This window comes from Mercenaria mercenaria, chromosome 16 (genome assembly GCF_021730395.1).
Source record: "Mercenaria mercenaria strain notata chromosome 16, MADL_Memer_1, whole genome shotgun sequence".
Taxonomy (NCBI): domain Eukaryota; kingdom Metazoa; phylum Mollusca; class Bivalvia; order Venerida; family Veneridae; genus Mercenaria; species Mercenaria mercenaria.
Window position 1 is genome coordinate 26,458,559 of NC_069376.1, and position 19,661 is coordinate 26,478,219.

General features: G+C 36.9%; 1 protein-coding gene across 1 annotated transcript; it reads right to left on the reverse strand.

Annotated features, from left to right (window-relative positions):
• Window positions 1–2,961: 2,961 nt before the first annotated feature.
• On the reverse strand, window positions 2,962–19,157 carry LOC123540040 (polyadenylate-binding protein 4-like). Its single transcript, XM_053526458.1, has 11 exons — window positions 18,682–19,157; window positions 15,871–16,064; window positions 15,462–15,577; window positions 13,984–14,143; window positions 13,406–13,480; window positions 12,881–13,114; window positions 12,002–12,205; window positions 7,807–7,975; window positions 6,292–6,563; window positions 5,789–6,013; window positions 2,962–3,744 (listed from the first exon to the last, which is right to left on the reverse strand). The coding sequence occupies exons 1-11, from the start codon at window positions 18,878–18,880 to the stop codon at window positions 3,655–3,657; spliced, it is 1,938 nt and encodes a 645-aa protein (XP_053382433.1). The 5' UTR covers window positions 18,881–19,157; the 3' UTR covers window positions 2,962–3,654.
• Window positions 19,158–19,661: the final 504 nt, after the last annotated feature.

The following is a 19,661-nucleotide window of genomic DNA, read 5'->3' on the forward strand; positions in this document are numbered from 1 at the left end:
TTTACTGCTTCCATTTTTTTGTTCACGCACCTTGCGCATTCCCACAAAGATCACACTGTGAAGATAGCGTTTAACTATGTCTAATGTTGCTTTCATTTTGAGCTCATCTGATTTTTTGAAGAAGAAAAAGGAGTTATTGTCATCACTTGATCGGCGTCGGCGTCGGCGTTGCCTGGTTAAGTTTTATGTTTAGGTCAGCTTTTTTCCTAAAATATCAAAGGTATTGCTTTGAAACTTTCAACACTTCTTCACTATCAATAGCTGATCCTGCCAGCAAGAAACATAACTCCATCCTGCTTTTTGCAAGAATTATGGCCACTTTTGGACTTAAAAAATCAGATTTCTTGGTTAAGTTTTGTGTTTAGGTCAGCTTTTCTCCTAAACTATCAAAGCTATTACTTTAAAACTTGCAACACTTGTTCACCATCATAAGCTGACCCTGTACAGCAAGAAACATAACTCTGTCCTGCTTTTTGCAAGAATTATGGCCCCTTTTGGACTTAGAAAATATCAGATTTATTGGTTAAATTTTATGTTTAGGTACACATTTCTCCTAAACTATCCAAGCTGTTGATTTGAAACTCGCAACAGTTGTTTTCCATTATAAGCTGACTCCGTACAGCAATAAACAAAACTCCATCCTTCTTTTTTTTGCAAGGGTTATGGCCCTTTTTAGACTTAGAAAATCATAGGTAGGACACTATTTCTATTATACAGAGACAAAAAAATCAGATGAGCGTCTGCATCCGCAAGGCGGTGCTCTTGTTATACCAAACGTCCATTCCTGCGCAAGTCATGTGCGAGTTTAATATGATTGTCGGTTTTTACGGCCACTTCACAACTGACTATGATTAAGATGTTGAGCATGAACGGTTGTAGACGGAATGTGTTCGGCCTCGCTCAAAAATCAAAATCCTGACCGCTATCCAGGTCAAAGCATGTGTGAGCTCTTCTTGTTTAGCTAACAAATAGTTGAAATGACACGTTTGATATAGATCCAGTAGAAAACTGTGCCTACCTTACTATATCAACCTTTTAACCTATGTTTGGACCCAGATGATCCAGTTTCAATCTTGACATAATTTTGTCTTTGTAAATGGACGTCCTAGTGTTAACAGGGAAGTCTACGATTTGACTTGGTAAACTATGTTTAGACCCAGATGACGCAGTTTCAACCATGAAATAGTTTTCATAAAGACACATATTCTGATCATGTTTCATTTATATATCCGATAGTCTCTACAACGTTTTCATTGCGTTTCTAGAATTTGACATAGTGACCTACAGTGTTTCTATAGCAACCTAGGTATGCAAATGTGGGCTCGGACGTAAAAGGTGGCGACTATATGCACCACCCCTTTGGGGAGCATAAAAAATACATATAAAAATCTGTAATTATATAAATATTGTGACCTAGTTAGGTGATCATTCGATTAGAAAAACTCAAGTTACACGACACAATTTCAAAATTTTGAGCGACTCATGAGCTTTAACTCTAGAGACTTGGATTATTTCGCTATTATCGAACATGACCTGTATAGTATGACGGCCGACACTGTCAATTTTCACAATTTTGAAAAATTAAAGGACCATACATGCTTTTGTGCAGTTATAGGCCCGAGTTGTGAAACCCACCTGATGAAGCAAACGATGTGAAGAGAATCAAAACATATGGTGAACTGCTTACATGCTAAATTCATTTAACTAAAAGGGACATAATTTGACATAATAAAAGCTTAAGTTGTTCCAGAAGTCATCTAAGAAGCTAAAGAAAGAGCATTTTGCCTGGAACTAGTTTCAATCCAACATGTTTTTGGTCAAAGGGGCCATATTTTTTATCAATTTCATGGAAAAGCTTTCTACCTTCGTTATTTCAGTATGTTTCTTTGCTAAAAAGCCTTTAGTATCGTGTCAATCCAATTGTTGCGGATATATGCAATCGCAAGCAAAACTATAACTTTGGTGTTATGATATTGCATGATTGAATAGAATAGCTCAATTATTTGAACAGTCCAGAGTAATGAAGTTTGAGAAACCTTCCATGTGAAACTTAGCGGCGATAATGCAAAGGGAAGGGCGAGTACTCTTTAGTATAGTTTATGGAAGTCATAATTTTCACATGTCAATTTCTACTTTGAGTCGTTGACTACCAAATTTCATTTGAACTGGATGAAAACCGAAGTGCAGTTCTCTAGGTAATGGTGTCAAAGCAATGTCCATGTTGAAACTTCAATACTGCACATTTCAGTTCAAAATTTCAATTACATGGAAAATGTTAAAGTACTAGAGTACTTAAGAACAACTAAAAACCTATAAACAAAGTCTCGAAAATATCTATACTTCTGTCGATGTATTCCATGGATGAAATCTGTAGGAGCCGGGTATACAAAGTGCGGCCGACTGTTCAACAGGGTCTTGGTGGGCATAAAAAGGCTCATAATATAGAAAATATTTTTTCGAAATCCAATCCAGTATTTAGGCAGATGGAACAAAGTGCCCACTATTCAAGTTATTGCCCAAAATTAGACATAAAAGGTTTTCGAGGACTTGCAATGTTATGGAACTTATTTGAACTAGGGTAATTTAACTCGTTTTCTCCAACATGCTAGTCCTTTTGAAATTCTGTGTAAAGTGACTTAGTAGATATGAATGGGACATAGATAGACACAATTTAAAAATCAGATATGCAGTTTCATCGAGATCAAAGCTCCGGTTGAACTATATATTGACCTGAAACAAAGTCCGTACCACTCATTGGGCAGACAGTACTGGAATACACTTGCACATACCGTCCCTGAATTTTTCACAGCATGAGTATTTGCTAAGTTTTGTATTGTTCAGAAGATGAACTGATGACGTACATACTGACAATGGAATCAGTTTCACTCCCATACCAGTGAATTCCACTCCCACCCCAGGGGCTAAAAAACAATGTTTTTGGGAACAGAAAAAAATAACACATTATGTAAATAACTATCTCAACTTTTTTAATTTCATGAAAAAAAAAATTCCAAAAAATCAAATACAGTAATTGAAGAGTTATATCCATTAAGTCTCTCTCTAAATGTTTAATAAGAAGTAATAGCCATTACTTTCCCTCTTCTCAAGTTTCTTGTCAAAGGTCCTTACTTATAACACAATACACAACATCAACATTTTAAAATGAAACCTACACACTTCTACCGTAACATATAATACAGTTTCATTTATATATATTTTCATATATAGCAGAAAAAGATAATTATAAAAGTAGTTTTTCTATTTTTTTGTTATTTTTTCTAACAATTATGAGTTAATAAAAGAGAGAGAGTTAATGGTTTGCCATTCAATTCTGTTACAATGCTTGGATTTTTTTGGTTGCTTATTTTTGAACATTCACCTCAATTTAATTTTTTTGATAGTGTTTATCATTTTAACAAATGCAATGACTGTTCAAAAATATTCACACGTTTTTCTAATATGCAAAAAAACAAATAGCAATGGTAAAGTTGAGTTACTTCTGCATTTTCTGACATATCAACACTTCCAACTAAAAACATTCTGTGCTTTCAATAAAACTCCTACCAAGATTTGTTAAAAAATGCAAAATTAACGCGTCAAGCTATTTTCTTCTAACGGGTTTTCTTTCATAAAGTTCTTATTTCTCTGAATGCACTATTCTTTCTTCATGGCATTGGTGGCAGCCTGGTTAGCAGCGGCCTCCTTGGCTTGATGGGCCTGAAGTACAGCAACGGCTTCCTCAACCTGGCAACAAAGTAAAAGTGTCTTGATTACTCATGTACTGACAAAACTAACTAGAAAAGCTTTTGGGAAAAGCGCATGTCTCTAGATGGTTTAGACGAGTGGATCCAATTAGATGATCTGGACGAGTGGATCCAATCAGTAATTCAAGGGCCATAATTCAAAAGTGCCTGGGCGGATTTGGCTAGTTATCAAACTTGGCTGAGGTCTTATGGTCAAACATATTTTGTTCAAGATTGGTGAAGATCGGATGAGAAATGTTCGACATAGTGCGGACAAGAGTAAAAAGGCCGATTTTTGGGTAATTCAAGGGCCATATAACTCCAAAATGCCTGGACCGTTTTAGCAAGTTATCGAACTTAGCCGAGGTCTCATGGTCAAACACATTTTGTTCAAGTTTAGTGAAGATCAGATGAGAAATGTTCGACTTAAAGAGTGTGGACAAGAGTAAAAAGGCCGATTTTTGGGTAATTCAAGGGCCATAACTCCAATATGCCTGGACCGATTTGGGTAGTTATCGAACTTGGCCGAGGTCTTATGGTCAAACACATTTTGTTTAAGTTTGGTGAAAATCGGATGAGAAATGTTCGACTTAAGTGCGGACAAGCTCTGTGACAGACATACAGACTGGAGTAAATCAATATGTCTCCCAAACCACTGTGTGGTGGGAGATATAATAAAGGCGGTTATTTTAATATTACGTCGAAGTGTCTTCAAACAAGAGCACCGCCTTGCGGGTGCTGACGCTCATCTGATTTTTTTTGTATAATAGAAATATTGTTCTACCCATGATTTTCTAAGTCTAAAAAGGGCCATCATTCTTGCAAAAAGCAGGATAGAGTTATGTTTCTTGATGTACAGTGTCCACTTATGATTGTGAAAAACTGTTGCAAGTTTTAAAGCAATAGCTTTGATAGTTTATGAGAAAAGTTGCCTTAAACATAATACTCAACCAAGAAAATGATTTTCTAAGTCCAAAAGGGGCAATAATTATTGCAAAAAGGAGGATGGAGTTATGTTGCTTGCTGTACAGGGTCAGCTTATGATGGTGAACAAGTGTTGCAAGTTTCAAAGCAATAGCTTTGATAGTTTAAGAGAAAAAGTTGACCTAAACATAAAACTTAACCAAGAAATCTGATATTTTCTAAGTCCAAAAGGGGCCATAAATCTTGCAAAAAGCAGGATGGAGTTATGTTTCTTGCTGTACAGGGTCAGCTTATGATGGTGGACAAGTGTTGCAAGTTTTAAAGCAATAGCTTTGATAGTTTAGGATAAAAGCTGACCTAAACATAAAACTTAACCAAGAAAACTGATTTTCTAAGTCCAAAAGGGGCAATAATTCTTGCAAAAAGCAAGATGGAGTTATGTTTCTTGATGTACAGGGTCTGCTTATGATGGTGAACAAGTATTCCAAGTTTCAAAGCAATAGCTTTGATAGTTTAGGAGAAAAGTTGACCTAAACATAAAACTTAACCAGGCAACGCCGACGCAGACGCTGACAACCGCTCAAGTGATGACAATAACTCATCATTTTTTTTCAAAAAATCAGATGAGCTAAAAACTGTTGCAATCAATTACATGAATGACTAGCTACCTGACAGTAACCTGTAAATTTGCAAAAAGACAAAATTAACTTTTGCTACTGTTCACATGTTTATAATAAATGTACCCTAAAATTGATTAAAACAGGATTATCATGCATTTCAATACTGCAGATGCTTATTGAAACCCACTTTCATGTATACCCATACAAGAACAAAATCTCAATCTCTCCAAATACAAACCAACAATTAACAATATATATAACTCTTTTAACACACTGGAGATTTTCATGCAGGGCATTCTCAGTACCTTGAATTGAGCACTGTGTGCTCAAGTGAGCTAGAAAGGCTGCAGATGTCTTTTGCACTTCTGCAAGCGTTATCAAGATGTTGTAATTCATTTCAAAATTCAAGCTTGGTTTGGGACACTAGTAGGATTTTATCCAAGCCTACCTCTATTTCACTGTATATAACTTTGTATATAATTTTTGTAAGCAAAATCTCACCTTGGCTTTTAGAGACTCAGTTGATTCCAACATGTGCAGCAACTCGGAGTTGTCAATTTCCAACAACATGCCTGTAATTTTACCCGCAAGGTCTGGGTACATACGCTGGATGAGTGGGAACAGACGTTCTCCCAACATCTGCTTCTGTTCCTGGGGAGGAGCAGCTGCCAACATGGAGGCAGTTAGAGCATCCTGGCCTGGTACAACAATAGCCTGGCTCTGCTGCTGCAAATTGCAAAAATAAAATACATATGATTTCTCATTTCATAGTGCAAGGGAGCTGACAAAATTGTTACTACGCCACTGAATTTCTAAAACCAACTGCAAGTTTAGCTTCAATTCCTAGAAAAATTTCAATCCATTGATAATCAAGACCATCTGCTAATCATTTGAATAAGTTTTGTCGTAATTTCTTCAATGTAAATAGCTAGTTAACTAGCCTTGTTCAAAACCTTACTGTTTTTAAAAGACGATCAACTGCCATTAAAGGAAGTTCATTTTACCTGTGGCCGGTTGTTCTGGAACTGACTGTACCCTGGTCTAGCACCCTGGGGCATGGTTGGGGCCTGTGGCTGCTGGGGTCTTCCTTGCATCGAGCTCTGAGGCATGCTCATCCCTGGTCGAGCCTGGGCTGTAGACTGGCCAGTGATTGGTCTGGCATTCATGGTGGATGGCCTCATTTGCTGCTGAGCACCTGGGCCTCCGCCAGTGTTGGCTGATGCTGAAGGTCTTGGACCTGGTCTCACTGGTCCACCTGGCATAGACTGGAAGCTTGCTGCAATTGTTGCAATTTGTGAATTAATTCCTTTCTCAAGTTTTCAACAGGTTTACACAATTCAGAGATAACTATACTAATTTTTTTTTAATATTCATACTTCTGGCCTGAAACTCACAGCAAAAACTCGGAAAAATCAACTTTCCAAAGCTTGACATACCCTTTTTCAACAATGTTATATAGAGAAATTCTGGCAGTCAAAAGCCTGTAACTGGGACCATTAATGAACAAGAGCTGTCGGAGGACAGCAACGCTCGACTATTTAACAGCCTTGTCGCTTGAATGAATAAGAAAGTCGAAAAAGGGGCATAATTTAGTAAAAAAGTAAAATAGGGTTATGGAACCTGCAAAGTGCTTATCAGCTCATGACAGTGGACAAGTGTATGAAGTTTCAATCCATTCCCATTAGTGGGTACTGAGATACCAGCTTACATATAAGAATTTAACCCAAAAACTCCTAAGTTGAAAAAGAGGCATAATTTTGTAAAAAGCAAAGTTGAGTTATTGATCCTTTGCACTGCATGTCATATCATGACAGTGAACTAGTGTGTGAAGTTTCAATCCTTTCCCATTAGTGGATACTGAGATACCAGCTTACATACAAAAACTTAACCAAAAATTTCTATGTTGAAAAAGGGGCATAATTTTGTAAAAAAGCAAAATAAAGTTATGGGACCTGCTTTGTGCATGTCAGATCATGACAGTGAACAAGTGTGTGAAGTTTCAATCCATTCCCATTAGTGAGTACTGAGATACCAGCTTACATACAAAACCTTAACCAAAAAATTGTAAGTCGAAAAAGGGGCATAATTTTGTAAAAAAGCAAAATAAAATTATGGAACCTGTGCAATGTAAGTCAGTTTATCACAGAAAATAAGTGTGTGAAGTTTCAATCCATTCCCACAAGTGGTTACTGAGATACCAGCTTACATACAAAACCTTAACCAAAAATTTCTAAGTCAAAAAAGGGGCATAATTTTGTAAAAAAGCAAAACAGAGTTATGGAACCTGTGCAATGTAAGACAGTTTATCACAGTGAATAAGTGTGTGAAGTTTCAATCCATTCCCACAAGTGGTTGCTGAGATACCAGCTTACATACAAAAACTTAACCAAATCGGGACGCGGACGCCGACGCATGGGCGAGTCCAATAGCTCTACTATTCTATGAATAGTCGAGCTAAAAATCAAAGCCTTCTTTAGTTTCTTTATGTTATGTAATCAATCATAAAAAAGTACACTTACTTCCGCCTGGTTGTCCTGTAGGTCTTACAGTCTGCCATCGAGGTCCGGCTCTCATCTGCGGGATCTGGGTAGGAGCAAAGTAATTGGCTCTGGCAGCACCAGGGTTCATCGTTGGTACGAAGTACCCAGCACCTCCGCCTGGCTGGAACACTTGACCCATCTGCTGAGACTGTAAAATACATCATGCATCGAAATTTGTTTTTATGAAACTGTTTGATACTGGCCTTGTGTGATTTATTTATTCAGTTATGCCAATTCGAGAAGTTAACCAAACCAGTCTGAATGTAGTTCTTCACAATTGCAAACAGTAAAACATTGTAGCATCCCACTAGAGCATTCAGGCTCTTGACAATTTGTAGAACTTCAAAAGTTTTCTTTTTATCTCATGTAATTTCAGGTTTCACCAGTGTTTGAAAATCTGGAGAAGTCAGCACTTTCCTCATCTCCTTGCAACCTCGAGTAGTCAGTGTTTTACTGCTTAGCTTTGCCCATGCGTGGAAGAGTGATTTCAATATCCTTTATTGCTTTCGCTTTTATCAACATTTACACAGCATGTTTGCCTCACCAGGTGGTCAAACTATACATCTGTCATGTCTTTATGTTCTGCCTAAGCTAAGCTATGCAATTTTGCAATGCATGTTCACTTTATACCAAAACATATCTTTATTTTATTTTTAAAACAAGAGGACCATGATGGTCCTGAATCGCTCACCTATCTCCACATGACCCAGTGTTCAACTGAGTATGACATCGTTATTTCTATTATTTGACATAGTGACCTAGTTTTTGAGCACATGTGACCTAGATATCATCAAGATAAAAAATTCTGACCAATTTTCATGAAGATCCATTGAAAAATATGGCCTCTAGAGAGGTCACAAGGTTTTTCTATTATTTGACCTAATGACCTAGTTTTTGAAGGCACGTGACCCACTTTTAAACTTGACCTAGATATCATCAAGGTGAACATTCTCACCAATTTTCATGAAGATCTCGTGAAAAATATGGCCTCTAGAGAGGTCACAAGGTTTTTCTATTTTTCAACCTACTGACCTAGTTTTTGACTGCACATGACCCAGTTACGAACCTGACCTAGATATCATCAAGCTGAACATTCTCACCAATTTTCATGAAGATCCATTGAGAAATATGGCCTCTAGAGACGTCACAAGGTTTTTCTATTTTTAGACCTACTGACTTAGTTTTTGACCCCACGTGACCCAGTTTCGAATCTGACTTAGATATCATCAAGATGAACATTCTGACCAATATTCATGAAGATCTCATGAAAAATATGGCCTCTAGAGAGGTCACAAGGTTTTTCTATTTTTAGATCTACTGACCTAGTTTTTAACCCCACGTGACCCAGTTTCGAACTTGACCTAGATATCTTCAAGGTTAACATTCTGACCAATTTTCATGAAGATCCATTGAAAAATATCGCCTCTAGAGAGGTCACAAGGTTTTCCTATTTTTAGACGTCACCTACTGACCTAGTTTTTGACCGCACATGACCCAATTTCGAACTTGACCTAGATATCATCAAGGTAAACATTCTGACCGATTTTCATGAAGATCCATTGAGAAATATGGCCACTAGAGAGGTCACAAGGTTTTTCTATTTTTAGATCTACTGACCTAGTTTTTGACCCCACGTGACCCAGTTTCGAACTTGACCTAGATATCATCAAGGTGAACATTCTGACCAATATTCATGAAGATCTCATGAAAAATATGGCCTCTAGAGAGGTCACAAGGTTTTTCTATTTTTAGACCTACTGACCTAGTTTTTGACCCCACGTGACCCAGTTTTGAACTTGACCTAGATATCATCAAGGTGAACATTCTGACCAATTTTCATGAAGATCTTGTGAAATATATGGCCTCTAGAGAGGTCACAAGGTTTTTCTATTTTTAAACCTACTGACCTAGTTTTTGACGGCACGTGACCCAGTTTCGAACTTGACCTAGATATCATCAAGATGAACATTCTGACCAACTTTCATAAAGATCCCATGAAAAATGTGACCTCTAGAGTGGTCACAAGCAAAAGTTTACGGACGCACGTACGCACGGACGGACGACGGACACCGCGTGATCACAAAAGCTCACCTTGTCACTTTGTGACAGGTGAGCTAAAAACATGAAAAATTTCGAATTTTCATCAACAGAGATTCCAAATCTTCAAGTGAAACACCTGAATTACATTATGACCAATTTCCTTGCTAAAATAATAAAATCATACTGTAAAAGCAAAATTTTCTCGAGGATTTCTTGCGAAAATTAATCCTCGCATAAATATTCACCATTAGTATAAATTAATCAATTCAAATACGATACCATTTTTACAATTTCGCGAATATTAAACCTCGCAAACATACTCAATTTCCAAATTGTGAAATTCTGACCCAGCGAAAATCTGTGCTTTTACCTAACTTCTTGTTAAACAAGAGCACCGCCTTGCGGGTGCTGACGCTCATCTGATTTTTTTTGTATAATAGAAATATTGTCCTACCCATGATTTTCTAAGTCTAAAAAGGGCCATCACTCTTGCAAAAAGCAGGATAGAGTTATATTTCTTGATGTACAGTGTCCACTTATGATGGTGAAAAACTGTTGCAAGTTTTAAAGCAATAGCTTTGATAGTTTATGAGAAAAGTTGACTTAAACATAATATTCAACCAAGAAAATGATTTTTCTAAGTCCAAAAGGGGCAATAATTATTGCAAAAAGCAGGATGGAGTTATGTTGCTTGCTGTACAGGGTCAGCTTATGATGGTGAACAAGAGTTGCAAGTTTTAAAGCAATAGCTTTGATAGTTTAAGAGAAAAAGTTGACCTAAACATAAAACTTAACCAAGAAATCTGATATTTTCTAAGTCCAAAAGGGGCCATAAATCTTGCAAAAAGCAGGATGGAGTTATGTTTCTTGCTGTACAGGGTCAGCTTATGATGGTGAACAAGTGTTGCAAGTTTTAAAGGAATAGCATTGATAGTTTAGGATAAAAGCTGACCTAAACATAAAACTTAACCAAGAAAACTGATTTTCTAAGTCCAAAAGGGGCAATAATTCTTGCAAAAAGCAAGATGGAGTTATGTTTCTTGATGTACAGGGTCTGCTTATGATGGTGAACAAGTATTCCAAGTTTCAAAGCAATAGCTTTAATAGTTTAGGAGAAAAGTTGATCTAAACATAAAACTTAACCAAGAAATCTGATATTTTCTAAGTACAAAAGGGGCCATCAATCTTGCAAAAAGCAAGATGGAGTTATGTTTCTTGCTATACAGGGTCAGCTTATGATGGTGAACAAGTATTCCAAGTTTCAAAGCAACAGCTTTGATAGTTTAGGAGAAAGGCTGACCTAAACATAAAACTTAACCAGGCAACGCCAACGCCGACAACCGCTCAAGTGATGACAATAACTCATCATTTTTTTTCAAAAAATCAGATGAGCTAACAATATATAATATTACAAGACTTCTAGCATAAATCACCAGTCCATATTTCTAATTTACTCTACCTAAATTTTCAATTACAGAGCATAAAATATATAAAACTTTCTTCCAAATTCAGATATGCCATAATTCAAATGATCTGAAATATGTCCAAGTCTATTGGAAGAAAATCTGTCACAGAATCACACCATAAAAAGCCTGTGACTTCAGACTTTTGGTATGTGCGATGTTCTGTATATTTGTGTACCCAAACTGGGAGGAGACCAACATCCTGTCAAGACTCCAGGGTTTTTGGGATATAGATTTCTCAAGTTTCTCCTCCGCTGTGAACTGAAAATACACTTCAAGCAAAGGACAGGAAGTTCATTAATTACCGTACATCAAATCCTTACTCCTGGGTTACTAAGACTTAAATTTTGTCAAGGGTTAAAAAAAATTAGACTGTCTTCTGAAAAGCAGTTTATACTGTTTGCTGAAAAGTGGCTTTTTGCAATGGTGTTGAAAAACAATTTACAGAATAAGCCAAAGCTTTCTGTTAGAACAAACCACTCAAAGATCTACAGTTTATTCAATGCATGCATCATGAATAGAATTTCAACTGCTGTTGTTTATTGAGCTCTCACAAGCTACATCCACTCTTTTAAGACAAAACAGATGTTGACTTGCTGAGGCATATCTTTAGTAAGACTTGACCAAGAAACTTCTAAAACCACTAACAGTAACAAGACAAAAAAAGTTACCTGTATTCTCATGCTTGCAAGACGTTGCATATACTGTGACGCAAGATGAGCTTTCCTGTCTTCCTTTCTCTGAGCCAGAGCTACATACAGAGGCTTGGCTACAATGATACGACCATTCATCTCCGTCACGGCCTTCGTAGCTTCTTCTGGAGAACTAAAGCAGACAAATCCAAATCCCTTTGATCTTCCACCCTCTACCATCACCTGAAAGTAGCAAGCCAAACAATCTCATACATAGGAGCCAAGACTGATCACTTGTAACTGTTTCATTCATCACTTTATCATCTTCCCGATACCTTACTATTATAGTAAAGCACACAAACTTCAGAACAGGCAATAAAACAATAACACACATACAGAAAATTCAACTCCCACTTTAGCTTAATGAACACTATCATGGTTTACTCTGGTGCAAATCATTTTTCATAAAAAGCAGCTCGACTTTTTTGAGCCACATGAAAAAGTGTGAGCCACTTTCGCGAGACTGCAGCAAATGGCTCGTGTGAAATAGCATTTTCCTTAAATGTTTTATGTCTGAATAGCAACATGAATATTTTGTTCATTCCTATGCAATTGTGAGCAATCTTTATTTCACTGTATCAAAATGAAAATGGGAGGAATTCAACCTTACTCTGGCTTTATTTTTTATTTATTTATTTTGTTTTATAATAACCAAAATAACTTTTCGACATAGTTTTTAGAAAACATACTACAACATATTCACCTGGTGTAGACCTGTACATATAAAACATGAATCAGTACCAAACAATCATTACATACATAAAATGGCTTTGTAAATCCTTAAATCATGTGTTGCACCTTCACTTATTAGGTATTACAAATGTTAAAACTATCTTGGGTAGGGTAAAAGACACAAACCTTAGCGCTGGTGATAGTTCCAAACTGTGAGAATTCTTTACGAAGTCTTTCATCGTCAATGCTGTCATCGAGGTTCTTCACATATAGGTTTACACCTTGGTAACGGTTCATTCTCTCCTGTTTCAGGCGGTCAAATTTGTCCTTCAGTTCTGCCTGTCTCTCGGCACGTTTCTGAGCACGACCTACATACAAGGTCCTGTTGTCGGACTCTGTTCCATTCATCTCGGTAACAGCCTACATTTATCGCAAACACAAAGTTAAAAGATATGTATAGATACTGTGGGCAAACAAAGTATCATAGTTAAAATCGCAAAGTTGCAAAAACAACTGTTATAATTCACTCTATTCACCAGTTTGTGCAGGTGAGTGAATAGTAATTTTACCAAAATCCAACATTAAGGAAATAGAGGAAAAACTATTTTCAAGCTAGTCAAGTACTAAAAATGTATGCCGAGCTGGTATGTTTTCTACTTGCAACATGCTTTCAAACGAATGTTTTTGATGTCTATCTTCTATTTGTTTTACCTTCTCAGCAGCCTCTGGTTCTTCATAGCTCACAAAACCAAATCCACGACCTTTACCATCATAACCAGTCATCACCTGTAATCAGAGAGCAAGTTATTTCTGCAATGAAATTTTTATAAATTAATGTTGGGAACAACAGTTTTTATAAAGCTCATCTTTCTACAATGTTTTTATATTATTCTCAAGATACTGATTCTTCTTCAAAGAAAATTCAAGTGCTTTTAAATTTACGACGACTACTTTCCTTGAATCAACATATTCATAGTAGTAACAATATTGCAATAAAATGCAGTCGAACACTGTAGACTGCTTAAGGTGCCCACAAAGATCGACTTGTGGCAAAATGCCAGATTTTCTTTAAAAAATATCTTCATTTTTTTGTTTCTTCATTTATTCTTTCCATGAACATTTTTCAAGGAGTTTTGGGTAAAATACACACAGAATTTACATCTCCTCCTGTTTACAGTTTTAGTCATTTTCAACCACTGAGAACCACTTAAAGCAAAAGTCGCAAACATTTTAAACCGATTCCCATGATCCTAAAGAACAAGAAAAAATATCAACATGCAAGAACAAACCTTGGCGCTTATGATTTTTCCAAACTGTTCAAACCAGGCTTTCAATTTTTCATCATCAATTTCTTCACTGAAGTTCTTTATGTACACGTTGTTGAATTTTTTCATCTTGTCACCCATCTGTTCCAAACGTTCACGGCGATTCATGAAACGACCGACAAATCTGTAAAAGTAACTGGACTAGTCTACCTCACACCCAAATACTTTTTTTATACTAGACAGCACTGATCTAAACTGGTGCACTGCTGGCAACTGCTTATACATCACTGTGCAAGAATAGATAGTAATTTCAAAGTACTTCAGGTGTGTTAACCCACTTAAAACATTGCTTACAACAAAATTATGTTTTAAAATAACATAACTAAACAAGCAGGCCATGATGGCCCTATATCGATCACCAGAGTTTATCTGGCCTACTGACCTAGTTTTTGACCCCAAATGACCCAGTTTCGAAATTAAGCTAAAGATCATCAAGACAAACATTCTGACCAAGTTTCATATAGAATGAGTCACAACTGTTGCCTTTAAGAGTGTTCACAAACTTTTCCATTGATTCGACCATGTGACCTAGTTTTTGACCCCAAATCACTAGAGTACAACTGGACCTACAGATCATCAAGACAAACATTCTGGCCAAGTTTCATAAAGATCGAGTCACAACTGTGGCATCTAGAGTGTTCACAAGCTTTTCCTTTGATCTGGGCTACTGACCTACTTTTTGACCCTCATGACCCAGATTCAAACTTGACCTACAGATAATAAAGACAAACATTCTGACCAAATTTCATAAAGAGTGAGTCACAATTGTGGCCACTTGAGTGTTCACAACCTTTTCCTTTGATTTGGCCTACTGACCGAGTTTTTGACCCCATATGACCCAGTTTCGAATATGACTTAGAAATCAACAAGATAAACATTCTGGCCAAGTTTCATAGCGATTAGGTCACAACTGTGGCCTCTAGAGTGTTCATAAGCTTTTCCTTTGATTTGACCGGGTGACCTAGTTTTTGACCCTAAATGACCCAGATTCAAACATGACCTATAGATTATCAAGACAAACATTCTGATCAATTTTCAGGAGTTTCAAACTTAAATTGTGGTCTCTTAGAGTGTTGACAAGATTTTCCTTTGATCTGGCATAGTGACCTAGTTTTTGACCCCACATGACCCAGTTTCAAACTTGACCTAGAGGTCATCAAGACTAACATTCGGACTAAGTTTCATAAAGATTGGGTCACAACTGTGGCCTGAGCCTCTAGAGTGTTCACAAGGCAAATGTTGACGGACGACGCACACCGGACAATGACCAGTCACAATAGCTCACCTTGAGCACTTTGTGCTCCGGTGAGCTAAAAAAAAATTATATATTTTTTCAAAACAAATAATATACAACTTTTAACAAAAATATTTTGCTTTAATAACAATTCTTTAGATTGGGAGCCTGTAGAAAAAAATGCCCCTAGTAGAATGCTGCAACTTACACTTTCTTTCCGTTTAACAACATGCCATTAACCTTTTCAATGGCATTTCTTGCAGCCTCTTCCGTCTCAAAGTGGACAAAACCGTAACCACGGGAACCATGCTCGTCGGATACAATCTGTGCAAAAACAAATGAAAAAGTTACACGAAATCCATGTACTGCTTCAGTTATTGGTAACTTCACTATCAGATGTTTCAAGAGTGTAACACTCTACAGATCAAATTTGTGCAAATGTATAACGGCTAAAAGCTAAACACCACAGTTATGCCAGGCGATGAAAGTGTTAAAAGCATTTCTTATGAAACCTCAACAGCTTTTGATAATGAAATTATGAAATTCAGAATTGTTACTTTTTCAAACATCCTATCATACAGTAACTAAAATGTATAGCAACAAAACAGGACACTCACTTTACATGACAGAATGTTTCCAAATGCCGAGAAGGTGTCGTACAAGGCTTTGTTATCGATGCTCTTGTCCAGGTTCTTAATGAAGACGTTGCCGACACCAGACTTTCGGAGTGAAGGATCACGCTGAGACCACATAATTCTGATTGGCCTTCCCTTGATGGTATCAAAGTTCATCGTGTCTAAAGCTCTTTCAGCTGAAATGAAGGCGTAACATGTACAAACTAAGTTCATTATATGCCATTAAAGTTAATCACTTGCTATGAATGCAACCTAATGCATCTTTAAGCTCTTTCAGCTGAAATGTGAAGGTGTAACATGAACAAACTAAGTTCATTATGTGCCATTAAAGTTAATCACTTACTATGAATGCAACCTAATGTATCACCACAAGTCTTCTAAAACAAACAATCTATGGAAAAGACATCGTCAGCAACAGCCATCTGATGTGACAGTGCGCTAAACTTTTTCCATATTGGATAGTATGTACAAATGCATCTTTAACCAAAAGTGACAAAACTCAAACAACCACAGGTGAAATGGTTTACTGATTGCATGTATAACTAGTGATTTGTGATTTTCAGAAATACTGAATTGACTTTTTAACTTTAAGAGATTTAAGCTATATGAAACTCGCATTTCAGTTTAACATTTCATTTGAATCTGCAGATCTACTGAGTTTGAGATTTTAACAGATGTCATACATCTGTATCATAGACCCTTTCAAATTATAATTATTATTACTATACCCAGGGATCGAATTTAACGGTCGCTAACTCGCGAAATTCGAGTTAGAATCTAAAAATGCGAGTAGGAAATAATGGCACTCGAATATTTTTGCGACCGCGTCCGAAAATCAACGCATTCGATCAAACTGTCCTTCGTGCTTTTTAAAACTACTTTAGGGTAATTTTACCGATAACCACGTGACTGATTGTAGACGCTTGTCGTTTTATACAAATGTAATTATCGGATACTTAAGTAAGCGTCTATACGATATTTGTTTACGATTTGCTCCCGTGGTTCGCAACATGGATGGAAAATGAATAAAATCACTAGTTTCTTCGGGATAAAAAGGCCCGCGGAGGCTGACAATGACAGTGAAAGCAAGGGGAGTGACCCCAAAGAACCTAAAGCAACATCGGCCGTTTCGACGACGAGTACTTTGGTTCGTACCGCTCAAACCACAAAGTCCCGGTCTGACCCCACGGTATCTGTCAAAACTGTAAAAAAATGGGAATCCGAGCTAAATATAAAACTTTTGTATGAAACAAAAGAAAATGATGACAATATAAGTAAAAACGTTACACTGGTACCTTGTGGCTTTATTGTTAGAAATTTTCATGTAATAGTCAGACAGTGGATAAGTTTGTATGAATAAATAACAAAAACATTAAAGGTTTTTATAGTTTACTTTCAAGTCGATCAGTAAACACAATAGCAGAGCTATACATAAAACAACAAAAAATATCACTTTAGGGTATAAAATTTAGTGAGCAAACAACCTCTAAATAATTGCTAGTGGAACTAACCATTTTGCTAGTGGAAAAAAATGGCACTAGCAAAAAATTGCTAGTGGAAAAAAAAGTTAAATTCGATCCCTGATACCAATCTATATAGCACCCTTTTCATGATAAAGACGTTCAAAGGCACTTTACATATAGCAAACGCAGCCACACAGGGCGCGACATTCATCCTCTACTAGTACAGACACGCGCGATCTGACCAGAGGGACAGAGTGAGATAAAGCCCCCAGAACAGATATAGAGAAATCCGTTATAGATACAGACTTGTACGGCTAACTTAGCCTAGCTCTTTGCGAATACAGTATAGCACCAATATTCGCTAATCCATCTTTCCTGGGAAGCACCAGTACAGGCCTCTAAGTTAGGTGGGAGACACTCAAGAGCATCTCAGAATTTCCAGTGTCTGGACCTGGATTCGAACCCCGGACCTCTGGATTGACAGTCAAGCGTGTTACAACTAGACCACCGGCACAAATTCAATACTCTAGCTGACAAAATAAAACATTTCATGTGCATGGTGATGTGTATGCATCTTTTCATTTTAATGCATATTAAAACTGACATGTTAATTAAATAGAGCATCTGTTTATTCAAGATTCATCCACAAAAAAAGCCAGAGGAATCATATTCTGTCATCTTCAGGTTGGTCTTAATGTTAGATTCTATTTTAAATATTATTTTAAACTTATTTAGTCTTACACTAGTAAAAAAAACTCAGTGCTGTTAACACCAAAAGCCCGAGCATTGGTCTCCAACAACCCTGACCACATTACAGAAAGACCTGGACCATGCAAGTCTTTACCATTACTTTCTACCAAATATTTTTTTAATGACTGAAGTAATATATTGAAAAAAATTAACGTTGTTGGTTTTAATGTCGCACCGACACAAATATTGGACATATGGCCACTTTCATGCTTTGATGGTGTAGAGCCATCAACCTTCTGCAAGCCAGCTGGACAGCTTCCTCACATGAAGAATTCAACACCCTGAGTGAGGCTTGAACCCACACTGATGAGGGGCAAGTGATTTGAAGTCAGCGACCTAAACCACTCGGCCCACCTTGATGAATACTGTCCATCTACAACTCTACTAGTAATTTTATTACCTCAAAATAACATACTGTATTTTTCAAAATAAATAGTGGTCTAGAACTTTCAGAAACATGGTCCATTTCATCCTAAATTGTGGTTGTCCCAATTATTATATGGTCTGAATTCACCATCACTCAACACACTAACTTCATATAAATTTGATATCAAAATTATAAAAGTTGTATATAAATTACCATCTGCTGGCTGCTGAAAGTTCACATAGGCATAACCTAGTGATCTTCTGGTTATCATGTCTCGGCACACACGGATGGACAGGACCGGTCCGGCAGTTGAGAATTTTTCAAACAACATAGCTTCAGTAACATCTGGGTGAAGGTCTCCCACGTATAGTGAGGCCATAGGATAGCTCTGTGGTCCACCGGCAGACTGCATTTTTGACTGTTAAAACGGCTTCTTTACAAACAAAATCTGGTTCAATATGGCGATTTCACGTTCCTCTTTCGTTTTTCTCCAGCAACTTGCTCGACTAAAAACTTACCGTTACTCTAACTTTTTGGTATTTTAACCAAGTTTTTCAGATTTTTTTGTTATTTTTAAATGTTTTTATAATTTTTATAATGTTTTTTTCGCAATTTTTGTGTTGTGGTTGCTTGAAATACAACAACAACACGTGTAATTTCGACGGCGCGATGTCGAGAAGAGGGACTAACAGACAGAGGAAATTTGGTTTATATACTTCGTTACACGGAAGTTTCCGCGATAAAAAAGAGTTCTACACATTTATTGAAACATTGTAAACCTTCGTATGTTTCCTTGATAGCATTACAGACAGAGAACATTTTAAATCGTAAAAGATCTTTTAAATTTTCATGACAGAGATGCAACTATATTTTAATCATTTGAAATTACTTTCATGCGCCCGTCTGTAAAATAGTTCGTAACGGACAGACCGCACAGGAGCGTAGCCGTTCGAACGGTTAATGAAACAGCCTCATGATCTTTCAAAAATAATTTTGAGAGACCCTGATGAAAACAAATGGTAGCTAGCTGAGTTTGCGACACAATCTGCTTAAAGATCATCATGTATTAGTCCCAACTGAATTCTTGATCTTGACTTCGAAGCCTTCCAACCGCAATAACACATCGTTGTCGTCTCCGTCTCGGTTAAATGTCTTACAATGTAAATGTCTCTCAGGTAGTGTTTTGAAAATTT